Raw genomic sequence first — 13,059 nt, 5'->3', positions numbered from 1 at the left:
TTTGCCCACAGCTAGATGTTTTTTTCACGTGCACCTCTAGAAAACATTGGTACAGTTAGAAGAGAAAATCTTACTTGTAAGGGATATTAGGCTTCTCAGTGACGTGCATGGGAAAGCAGAGGTTTTTTAGCAATAGAGAGGCTTTTGCTCCTCGCAGGACTTTGCTTGTTTTTTAAACTCCTCTGGACTCTGATTCTGTTTGTATTTTACTGAATTACCCTGAAAATCCCATGCCTCAGTCTCTTCTCACTTTCAGCAACTGACAGTTTTGTTTGCATACTCATTTGTTAGTTGACTTCGTCTATTTCAGGTGGATGTTTTCCGGGTGGAAGCAGTAGATGTTGGATCTCTGCAAGACCTGGTTGTAGAGAAAGAAAAAGGCTCTGACTGGCAACTGGAGAAGATTATTGTGTATGAGCCAACATTGGCTGGAAGAAAGATACTGTTTATGGCTCAAACATGGCTAAAAGATGGGAAAAAGTCTTCCTCAGTAACTTTAAAAGCTACAGGTAAGTATTATTTTAGAAATGTATTGTTCACTAAGAGCACAATTCAAAAATGCCAAATGCAGCTATATTTTCTGTTTCTATAAACAAGTTATATGTTGCTTCAGTATCTCATTGTAATTAAGGAACTACAATCTCTGAACACTGTTCAGTTTTAGTACTGTTTGATAATCCACTATTTTACAGGGCGCTAACTTCTCCTTGGTTACTCCATGTTTATATTGAGGCAAATGAGAACAAAACCTGGCCTACTCTATGTAACTTGCTGTCTCCCCAACTTACGTTTTGTTCCTTGTGACAGGATCATATTTTAAAGGTCACTGCATATACATTACCATGATGTCTAAATCCTGCTTTCTACTATTTTGCCAAGCAAAAAGGATAAGTTCACATAGTTTGCTCCACTGCATTCAAATGGTAGAGAAGATACCATACTGGCCTTTATACCACATTCTCGTGATACAGATTGTGATATATTGGAGGTATGTCTGCCTAGCATGTATGCAGCAATCAACCAAAACCCCTAGCCAGAGACAGGGTCAGTCACATTATGTTCCTGTTCAGAAAAGCAGTAAATTACAATTGATAAGTGGTCCCTTATTCTACAAAAAACATATCTTTTCCTTGCTGATAGCAGTACTTGAGCCAAAACCAAAGCAAGGCACCTCTGCTTACCACATCTACTCTGGACATAGCAGAATTGGGAACAAAGGCTATTTTTAATTTGTTGTAGCCAGAGTACCATTACAATGTATTTCCTTTGTTTCACCATCCCTAATCCTCCAGCCATCAGATTTTAGAAATAAAAAGAAACAATGTTTTACCTTTATAAAAGCCAATAATATACGAGCTGTTTGAACTTTGTTCTAAAAAAAAAAATTGAAAAATTCTTGCAACATATATAAAGAATAATGGTGTCTCCAAAATTACATAATATTATAAATGGACTCAAAGAATGGGTATTGTTGAACTTCTACAGGAACACAAATGTCTTTCCCTTCTTTCACAGAAGAAAATATTTTATGCAATGATGCCAGATCCAAAGCCTATTGACCTCAATAGGATACTTTCAGTTGACTTCAGTGAGCTGAAGTCTGATTTATTCCCACTGAAGTTAATGAGAGTTGATATCAGAAAGAGAAATATCCGTCTCTTAGATCAACTTAAAAATATCTGATCTGTGCAGACCACACCCAAATCACAGGTAGCAGAAATTGTGCAATTGATTAAAAATTTAAAAAAAAACAAACACTTTGTCTGGATCACAACCATTTCATAATATTGTGTTTGTTTTGGCCCAGTTCATTATGCAGAACAATATGTAAAAGAAGCTGACTAGAAAAATCTCATTTTACTTTTCTTAGTCAAATCTTTAATCTAAATGATACCATGCTCGGTCAACAGCTACAAGATAGATGAATACAGACATTCATTATAATTTAGATATAGCTTTACAAAAGCATTAATTTGATTTTTCAATCTTTTTTCAACAAGAAATTCAGGAGAGGAGGAGCACAGATGCCGTGCCATCAAAAAAACAGCAAATGGAATCAGGTAGGTCTGATGTTCCAAGCCCAAAAATATGTTCACTATTTTAAAAATGATTATGCAGGAGCTTTGTCAAACTTGTCATTATGTTTACTAGTGCTGGAAATGTTATCCCCTTTGTAATTTTAAGAAATAAAAATATATTTTCATACATGTTAGCTGTCAAAGTACAGCTAAATAATTTTGATACCCAAATAAAAAGAAAGTAAGTGTACATGTCATAAATTTTATTTTGGCTATCTTGGTGAACATATAAAAGGAAAAACCTGCTTTAATCTCTTTCCTTTATCATGTTCCTTATTTCATTTGTTCAGCTGGCACATGGAGAATTTATTTCACAAAACATTGTGACGAAACAGCAGAAGAATTTGAGAAGTCAGTGAAGAATATTTCAAAATTGATCATGGTTTTTTATGGAACAAAGGGCAAGTCAAATCCAATTTCCATGGAAAACAAAGTACAATATCGAGCTGATGATCAAGTAACATATGATGTAAATATATGCATGCTGAAATAGCTTTTATATAGAGATCAATAAACAGGGACTGTAATATCCCAACTTCATAACAATTTGGCACCTGTTTGGGTATACAAGAAAAGATGAATTGTAACTTTAACCTGAATATCATTGTTAATCTGTGTTTCTTTTATACTCTTTCAGGTCCTGGAAATAAAGGATATTCTTTGTTAACAATTATTTGTAATTAATTACCCATATCCAAGCAATTTGTATTAATATTAAACATTTACATTTAATAGTACTGTATGTAATCTGAATTTGATTCTGGACTGATTTCCTATAAGCATATAGGCAACACTGCTAAAGGATAAACATGAGATTCAGGAAGGTACTCACTGCTGGCCAAACTTTGCTGCCAGAAAGGGAGTTTTGCCACTGACTACAATTGAAACAGAGTTAGGCCACTACAGAGCATTTTTGAAAATCCCACTCTTTTTTAAAATCATGCTGGATGTTAAGTTTTTGTTTTGTTCTTCCCTAGGTACATTTCCCATCTGATGTAGGAATGCTTTATAAAGTGAGATTTGGGCTTCAGAGTTTGGGAAGTAGCACATCCCAATTGTCTCTTCATCACTTTAAAATGCAGAACACAGCAAGCTTGGATACCTTTAGCCTCTCTATAAATAAAACACTTTCTTCTTTTAATGGAGACAGATGGATCGAGCTCCCTGTAGAGTGGCCATTAAAAGCAGCACTTTCAGGTAGGTATAAATCTACATTAAAAAGGTAGAATGGTCCAGAAGGTTAACAAGTTCTGATAGTACAACTGAAATCTTCATCAAAGTATGGTATTTTAGTGTTGTCATTTAACATTCCATCAAATCTACATCAGAATCCAAAATATATCTGACAGGGAAAACATTATTCATTTCTCTTAATTTCTGTACCCTAAAGTATGCCATGGAAAGATATTTGTATATGTTGTCTATGAACATTGTGAGTCATATAGGACAGCACAGAAAATGTTCCTTTATTTGTCTCTATTCCATTTGTTCTGCTGCTGGTGGTGTTAAAAAACTATGTTATAGCTCACATTCTAAAAATGATTATGTTTTGCTTATGTTTGTGCAGTCTACATATTTATGCTTCTTAATATTTACCTTAAAATTTGTCTGATAGACACTATATTTGTTTTAGCAATGCAGGAGGAGTCCTTCAATCTGAAACATTCTTTTCACCATTTCATATTTTTTCCAAGTGAGAGATGAAGAATCTGTACAATCCCAAATTACACAGAATCAAATGTCTGCAGTTTTTCTGTAGCCATCTTGGTGCCAGGATAAGAGTGACACAAGATAGGTGAAGAAATAACTTTTGTTGAACTAACTTTTGTTGGTAGGAAATATACCTACCTTTTGAGCTACACAAACCCCACTTCCTTGGGTTCCTCTTCCTCAGATAGCAAAATGTATGTTTGCTAAGACAAATAGGCCACACATTTTTATTTAATATTTAATAAGTTTTTATGTAGCTCTTACTCAGAAGAGTATCTGTTCAGTAGAGTGTGGATCCACTCAGTAAGGAGCTGATCCAAAGCCTAGTGATTCAATGCTAGTCCGTCCATTGACCTTATTTGCCCTCCTGCCCCCAATTCAGGAGGTGCTCACAGAGATGCCTAACTTAGTAGTCTCGGTAAGATCACTTGTTCTTTCCTCTTGAACGCTTCGGTTAGCACAAAACACTTAAATGCGATAAGCAGGAATCAGACTTCATGTCTCAGAGCTCCACAGCCTCCCCACCAGGCAGGAGCTTAGTCTACTCTACATATCTGCCCACCCACTGTCCTGGGTCCTAGCCCCAAAGAGTATGGGAATGCTCCATTTCCTATATGCCTTCCCCTTCTGAGCCACCTCTGGCTGGACTCCAGGGCTGTCAAGTTCCCTGGGGACCTTGTACATAGTGCCTTCTTAGGTCTTCCTGCCTTCAATACAGCCAATGAGACAGGAGGTTGTCGGTGTCCAGCAGCAGCTTGGAGGTGTTAATTGCTTTTCAGCATCATGTGGGCAGAAAGGGATGGATGCTGCTTCCAGCCACAGCGCAGCGTGGTGGTGGGGAGAGATCTGAAGAGACAGGCCAGATTCCCATTCTCCTCATCACATGCTTCCACCAGTCACTTTCCTAACCCAGCAGTCTGCATTCAAAATCCTCCAGTCTTGTGACTCTTGACTTTTTCATTGAGCCTCCCCATGCCATCCCTCTTTCATCTGCTTGAATCACCTTTGGAACTCAAACATAGTGTCCACTTCCATCTCCAGCTCTCAGATCTTCTTTTCCAGCAGCTCTCTCAGCAAAACAGTATGTCATACAAACCACGTTCCAGGATAGTATATATGCTGCAGCTTTCACATACAGTTATTTTCACTGTCTCTTCCACACCTTGAATCACTACCATTGCTGCCTCTGTTTCAGTCACAGCCTTCCCGTCTGAACTCCTGTCAAGGAAAAAACCTACCCAACCCAGCAAACACCAAAATAAAACCGGAACACTACTCAGCCCTTCCCTCAGACACCCTTACGTACTTCCACTGGTTACTGCCCTGTTTACTCATTCCTGTCCATGTTTTTGAGGGATTTTTTTTTTCAGTTTCAAAAATAAAGCACAAGCCACATGGCATCGACTGCAACTAACTGTAGTTGCCTTAAGGAAAAAAATGTCATATATGCTTAAGCTGCAAATACAGTGAATATTTTATCCATCAGTGCTTTAAAACCTTTGTCATCTCACTGGATAAAGATTATCTTTTTATAAACAAAATAATGCTGGTAAGTACAGTCCGCAATTTTATTTAAACAGCAATATACAGCATGTGCAGAATATTGCCAACCTACAATGTCTTTCAGAAGAACAAGATGCATCTGCTTCTCCAACAGTTCAGGAGCAGCAGCCAGTAGTGTGACTGAAAGTTGAAGACTGTTGAATATCCAATACTTACATATAATGTAGTTAGATAGAGCCAGTTTCTCAGCTAGTATAACTTGAAATAGCCATTTTGACTTCAATGGACCTTCATTAATTTACTGCAGTTGAGAACCTGCTCCATAAAAATTAAAAAGTGTAAAACAGAGGCAATGGGTGCGGCCACATGCACCCACCCCTCCAGCCACATGCACCCACCCATCCAGCACGTTTTTCCTCTCCCACAAACTGCTTCACCCGTGCCCCACCTCTTCCCCACCCATGCCCATCCCTCTCATGCTCTGCCCCTGTCATGCACTCTCCCCACCCCTCATTTGCCCCTGCCCTCCACTTCCTCAGGAAGTTCTGCACCCCTTCCAGTGGAGGTATGGGACTGCCCCTGCACTCACCAGAAGAGGCGTGCCACTGATAGCGAATGCAAGGGGGCACTGGGAGTGCAGGCGGCCCCGGTGTACTCCCCAGGTATCGGCTGAGATTGTAAATGTACTCAGGTACTGTCCATACTGATCACACCCAAAGGCCAAAACACATTCAGTAAAAATGTCAAGTGTTTGCATGATTTAGGAGCCTGAATCCCATTGATATTTTTTACCAATGTGCATTTCCCAGGTAAACAGAATCTATTTGTTCATTCTACAAGATGGTTGCTGTCTTTTACTAAGTGGAAAGGCAAATTAAACTCATGGGTTTTGTAACAAAAAGTTTCAGATCTTTCATTTGTGGGTTTATGACAATTGCTAATATTTGCCATCAGGAGCTGCAGAATGACACGAAGAAAAAACTTGGAAACATCATCTGATTGCTTAATTTTCTACTATCTCTATCAATTTTTGAAATGTCTTCTTTCTGCAGACTGTACAGTGCTGCAATCTTAAATGCCTGTGAAAAGTTGTTCTCTGGTCATGATATGATGTCTCTCCTTTTGATCTTGCAGTGGTTACATATCACATGACTGTGTTTTCCAGCAATATTTTGAGCAAGAGGAATGTAGTGCTTGTGTCTGTTTGTGTGTATGGCACCAATGGTGACACAGGAGACAGATGCCTTCACTGGTCATGGCAGAATTCCCAACAAGGAGAAGACAATGAGGTATTTCACCTCAAGGTTGTTAAAATTTCCCTTTACGTTCATGTTAAGTTCATTCATTTATATTTTATTTGTAACCTTTTCTTTTATTTCTATATAATATAGTTTATTGAATATATCTTATGATTGTATCATTGGATCATGGTATATTTTTAGTTATTTACAGCCCAGATGGACGCTGTTGACCTAGGAGAACTGCATAAAGTTGTCCTCGCTATCAGCAGCAAAACAAGTAAGTTACTTTGCTAGATACAACTGCTGTCCAAAGAGCCTGATCCTGCAGTGCTTGCACTGGCGTAACTCCTACAGAGGGTAACGGATTACTGTGCACATGCTGCAAGGTCAGGTCCAGGGTGATTTCTTCCAGCTGTTGTTCAGTTCTCATCTGACATGGCAAAGATCTAGGTCTCGACTAACTAAAATCCAAGGTACTAAAGACTACATAATTAATTGTATCCAAGAAGTAACCTATTTCCGTTCCTAAGAAGCAGCAAATTGAACAAAATCTCTATATCTCAGTAGCTGATTTAGAAAAATATAGGGAGGGGAGCACTGTCTGGCTACAGGATAGTGCTATGATTCACTACTTTTTGTTTATATTCCCAGCTCTGTTGAACTCTCACTGCGGGTCTTTTAGGAATGATCTTCCATCTGTTAAATCAGTGGGAGTTTTGACTTTCATGGAGATATGGTTAAGCCCATATTTTCTCTGTACATGAACTTTAATGGGCTAATAATAATACTAAGGACAATTGTGAGGTTTACTTAATGTTTTCAAAACAGATTGAGATTTGATGATACAATCTAACAGCAACATATTATTGATTACTGATGCTGTTTACTTTTTGGTTCATCATTTCTGCTTTGCACTCCATTTCAGTAGAAGAATTTGTTGAGCTGCTCAGAGCTGTTCATACCTGATTGTTCTAAATCACTAACTATGTCCACTAAAGTTGTGCCAGAGGACAGTAGACAAAACAAGAGAAATGAGATTTTTCCAGGTATATCTAAAACCACTGCTCGGTAAGGAAGGATTCAGGGGTAAAGCAAGGATTTTATTTTTCATAATTGTCTATACGATTTATTTTTCATTGTGAAGGAGTCACACTGTCTAGAAGTTAAACCTGTAAATTGATTGTGTGGGCTCTTGGGTTTTATTCCTGACTGCCATTGATTCACTGTGATCTTGCGCAAATGGCTTCGAATTTCTCATTAGTTAAATGTGTGTTGTAACACATATTTCAGAGAGGCAGTGTCACGAGTAAGTGTGACCAGATTTGTCACCGTTACTGAGTTATAGTATTATCATTGATTTTAGAGGGACTGCTCATGTAGTAAATAGCACCATGAGAAATGGTGGTCAAATTGGGCCCTTAAGTCTTCCTTGGGCTAAGTGCTTCGTGGCCTCATTAACATCATTAAAGCTGTTAGAATTATCTTAACTCTAGGGCAAAGGGGCTACGTCTACACGTGCAGCCAACATCGAAATAGTCTATTTCGATGAATAACGTCTACACGTCCTCCAGGGCCAGCAACGTCGATGTTCAACTTCGACGTTGCTCAGCCCAACATCGAAATAGGCGCAGCGAGGGAACGTCTACACGTCAAAGTAGCACACATCGAAATAGGGATGCCAGGCACAGCTGCAGACAGGGTCACAGGGCGGACTCAACAGCAAGCCGCTCCCTTAAAGGGCCCCTCCCAGACACAGTTGCACTAAACAACACAAGATACACAGAGCTGACAACTGATTGCAGACCCTGTGCCTGCAGCATAGATCCCCAGGTGCCGCAGAGGCAGCCAGAAGCCCTGGGCTAAGGGCTGCTGCCCACGGTGACCATAGAGCCCCGCAGGGGCTGGAGAGAGAGCATCTCTCAACCCCCCAGCTGATGGCCGCCATGGAGGACCCAGCAATTTCGACGTTGCAGGACGCGGATCGTCTACACGGTCCCTACTTCGACGTTGAACGTCGAAGTAGGGCGCTATTCCTATCTCCTCATGAGGTTAGCGACTTCGACGTCTCGCCGCCTAATGTCGAAGTTAACTTCGAAATAGCGCCCGACGCGTGTAGACGTGACGGGCGCTATTTCGAAGTTGGTGCCGCTACTTCGAAGTAGCATGCACGTGTAGACGTAGCTAGGGAGGAAAATAAATTATAATAATTGAAATAGAACCAATAAGCACAGGCAGAGTAATGGGCATTATGTAGTTGCAGTATCTCAGCAGGAGGCCTGCGAAGGAATTGTGACTTTGAGTACACTCCTTCCTCTTGTCCCATTTTGTGCTGGATGGAAAGTAAGTAGCAACATCCCTTTTGAGGGTGCAGCTCATTTCACGCGTCCTCTCTGGCCAATACCTTTAGCGGCTCTATGGGGAGCTCTCGTCAATCACTAGCTACAGGGAGAGTATCAGATGCACAGCTCCTGCTCCCCACCCCCACCAGCCAGACATGCTCAAACTCAGATCTGCTCAGCCAATCCAGGGATGGCGATGGCTTGATGCCTTTGCAAATCTGCCTAGGATCAGAGAGTAATCTTGCCCTAAACTAAAAAGTTGACATTTAAAATAGAAATCCTCCAGTTAGATCATTTCAGTACGGGAAGCTATAATGGGGCAAAACTTTTGTGAAGGAGGCAGGTTAGCTATATTTCAATTGACTAAGGTGCTATATTTTACATATAATAGAACTCTGTAATGCTATCATGACCAGATTCCTCATAAATCCTGGATGTACAACTGAGTATCTTAATTTTATTTTGTTTCTATTTGTAGATTGCAAACTATCTGTTAAAACTTTACATCTGAAGGAAGCACTAAAGCAGGAACCTGTCTACGTATTTGAAGTGAATGAGTAAGCTTGGTCTTTTTAAACTAATCTCAAAAACATTACTCAGGATCCAAAATCACTTTTGTTACATAGCATGTTAATTACTGATATTTAGCAAAAGTATCCGTGCAAAATTCTCTCTTCAGCATTTAGATGGAAATTCAGCTTTTTAATCTCTACTACAGTTGACATTACTATGTATGGTTTTGCCTTGCAGAGTGTTCTCTGTGGATCCCCATGAACCTGAAATAAGGAGAGAGATTCCAGTATCTTTTGTTAACAGGGAAGGAACTGAACTCAAAAATAGTATAGCTTGCTCTTTACATAAGGAAAAAAGACCCCCAGACAGTCTGACAGAATACATAATTAAAGTGTACACAGGTGACGAGAAGGGAGCAGGAACTGATGCCAATGTGCATGTAATTTTATTTGGAGATGAGGACTCATCTGACCTGGTTCAACTGACTAAACCACTGGAACATCAAGACCCTTTTGAAAGAGGAAAGGTAAGCTCTGCAGAATCTGTATCTTATGGTGTGCCTGTCTCCACATTGGAGAAGTCATGCATGTACAGTACAGGACTTTTAAGGAACTGCAGCCTCCTGTTATTTTTCATGTCACTACATGAGACAAGACTCCAGACTCCTTAATTATTTGGCTAGGAATTGCATCTTAAACCCTTGATAAAATATCCAAAATACTCATCAAACCACCAAAACAAGCACCATGCTACATTTTAACATTCTCACCAGAATGATTGTGTGATTAAAATAGCTATTCCAGGATTTCGATTCTATTAGAAATGGAGAATCTTACTTCTGGTGACTCTGATTCCTCTGGTGCCCTTCTGTTTCTTAATTCCACTTTTCTACAGGCAACATATAAATGCAAGGTGTGTTTATATTGCTGATATGCAAACGTGGAACACTTGCATTTGTATGGTGGGTAGAAGTATCCCACCCTACTAAATCCCAGCATTCAAATTTGTCATGGAACCTGGTGCTGTACAGAGCCCTCTCAGTCACAAATGGTGTGCAGCCACATAACCAGATAAAAAACCATCATGCATTCCAGTTGGAGTCTGACATCCTTTGACTTCAAGCCATTGTCAGATTCCTGTCCACAGTAAACTGAAAATCCCATGTCATGCCATAGCTACAAGTATCTGAAACATGACAAAATACATGAATAAAATATTCTTCTGTCCCACCACCTGACACCTTTTTTTTTCACACATTACACTGGAAAAAAAACCACATAAACATAGATCCAGTTATCCACCAGACAGGCTACCTTGAACTGTTTGGTGGTGTGATGGTGAGCATTCCTGGTCTTGGAGCTTCACATGAAACAGGAAATAGAATATTCTCCTATCTCAGATTTTCTCCTTAACAATTCCTAAAAGGTGAGGGCTGAGTCTGGGTGTTTTACTCTTGAGTTTTAAATCACTATTTCATACTTTGTAGCTGAACTCCCAACTATCCCAAACCTTCTTCCCTTACGCTGGCTGTGCTGCCTGCCAATCTCTTCTGGCGGCTCTTCATCCAGATGGCATTCTCCATGAGCAGAGGGTTAGCGGAGGTGGGAAAAGTTGTTGCTGCAGACCGAAGGAACAGAGAGAGAAAATCTGCTTGTTCCTGCAGATTTAGTAACATTCATCAACTGTCATGTCCATTGGGACTTGGGAACAGGTACATGGAAAACCTTGCAACAAGCCAACCACATTCCTGAAGTTGGGTGCCAGGGATGCCTTTTGATGTCTTGGAGATGCCTTAAAGAAAAAAGTTGCTGTTGCTCCTCTATAATATATGAAACAAGCATGTATTTTGAACTAAAATGTAGAATGGTTGAGAGGTCTGACAGTAAATAGAATAAAAATCACTTACCTTTATATTCTCAGAGGCATGATTGTGTATCATAAACCATAATAATAAAAAGTATTGCTTCTTTATCTGGTTGACAATTCATAATGTATCAAGCAGAAGCATCTCTCTTGTGTATGCAAACCAATAAAAGGGTAAGAATCATTCAAATGATTCATTCAAATCATTCAAATTGCTTGTGTAGAACAACTTTCATGTTAAACTGAAGGAAGACTAGCAAGACAATGCCCTATACCACAATGCCCTATATCAGTAGCAGTAATGCATTAATCTGTTAGCTATGGGGGGACTATAGTCAGAGGGAGGGAAGCTCAGTAGCTTGAGTATTAGCCTGCTAAACCCAGGGTTGTGAGTTCAATCCATTTAGAGTTCTGGGGCAAATTGATTGAAGGGGAAAGGATAGCGCTTGGTCCTGCCAATTGGGCAGGGGACTAGACTCCATGACCTCCCAGGTCTCTTCCAGTTCTATGATATGTGTATGTATCTAGTTTTGTTACATTTGAACTGTCTCAGAACTGAGCTAGACAAGCATGCTACTTTCCAGACTTTAATCTATCATATTTTAATAGCTACCTCTTTTTCAATTTTCAAGTCTGACACATTCAGGATTAAGACAAAAAGTTTAGGAAGTCTGCATTCAATTGAAATTGGCCATGATGGAAAAGGATTTGGTAAGTACTCTCTGTATCTATTCAGTATATTTGTAAGCAGAATATAGCTTTTAAGGATGTACTCGACATTTGTAAAGACCTGTAAACTCACTGCAACTGAAATAGAGCCTGATCCTTAGCTGGTGTAAATCTATGTAGCAACATTGATTCCATTCAAGACAGTTAAGTTACACTGATTTACAACAGCTGAGGATCCCGCCCATGGTTTCTAAATGAAACCTATCACTTTCACATATTTCTGCATCTTTCAAAGTCTGATCCTGCAATCATTATTCATCCAGTACTTCTACTAAATACTTCAGGACTGAACCTTACATTTGAAGACTGGACAGAAACATTTTTTATATTTTGATGTACTATCTTAAAAAACAAAAAACAAAAGAGAGAGAGAGAGAGAGAGCGAACTTAAGAATGGTTTGTTTAGAAGCTTGAATTGAAGAAAGAAAACACTAAGCCATGCTTAGGTATGCAACATTAGTATTTCATAAGATGAGAAGTTAACAAAGCAAAAGAAGTAATACTCACAGGATATAATACCTTGAACTTATATGGCTTTAGTTAACAGTACAGGTTGAACCTCTCTAATCCAGCACCCAGGGGACCTGACCAGTGCTGGAAGAGAGAATTTGTCGGACTATAGGAGGTCAATATTGTCTAGCAGCATTACCAACACTTCCACTACTTATTAATCTCTTAGAAGACAATTGGGAGTAAATACAGCTAAATGACAGCAAAGAACACTGAGAGCCAGGACTGGTGGCTATAAAAAAAACTTTATGGAACTGTGGGAAACTTGGCCACATCCATGATAAGTGGTTGTCTGTCTAACTAAAATCATGCCAGACTAAGGATGTTGCCAGATAAGAGAGCTCCAGATAGTTTCAACCTGTGTTTTTAAAAAGTACAGTGGAACTATAAAATTGGAATCAGAGGACTACATATCAGTTGAATCTAAGAAATCTGTGCTGAGATATTCTGGTCAAATCACTCAGCTAAAACTCGCTTATTAGATGTGACAGAAATCAATTAATATTGATTCCAATGCTTTAATAAAAAAGCCCGATAAAATTCACATTTATTTGACCACATGGGCCATCAGAA

General features: G+C 39.4%; 1 protein-coding gene across 1 annotated transcript in view; it reads left to right on the top strand.

Moving 5' to 3' along the window:
* RP1 (RP1 axonemal microtubule associated) overlaps nt 1-13,059 on the top strand; it is a 318,221-nt gene that overhangs the window by 292,835 nt on the left and 12,327 nt on the right. The window contains exons 48-56 of the mRNA XM_074985790.1: nt 311-509; nt 2,001-2,060; nt 2,369-2,547; nt 3,056-3,275; nt 6,426-6,580; nt 6,734-6,809; nt 9,350-9,428; nt 9,622-9,910; nt 11,880-11,958. Coding sequence (XP_074841891.1) covers nt 311-509; nt 2,001-2,060; nt 2,369-2,547; nt 3,056-3,275; nt 6,426-6,580; nt 6,734-6,809; nt 9,350-9,428; nt 9,622-9,910; nt 11,880-11,958 — 1,336 coding nt within the window. The remainder of the gene's footprint in view (nt 1-310; nt 510-2,000; nt 2,061-2,368; nt 2,548-3,055; nt 3,276-6,425; nt 6,581-6,733; nt 6,810-9,349; nt 9,429-9,621; nt 9,911-11,879; nt 11,959-13,059) is intronic.

This window comes from Carettochelys insculpta, chromosome 2 (genome assembly GCF_033958435.1).
Source record: "Carettochelys insculpta isolate YL-2023 chromosome 2, ASM3395843v1, whole genome shotgun sequence".
Taxonomy (NCBI): Eukaryota; Metazoa; Chordata; order Testudines; family Carettochelyidae; genus Carettochelys; species Carettochelys insculpta.
The sequence above is the reverse complement of the archived record's forward strand: the minus strand, read 5'-3'. Positions and strand labels throughout refer to the sequence as shown.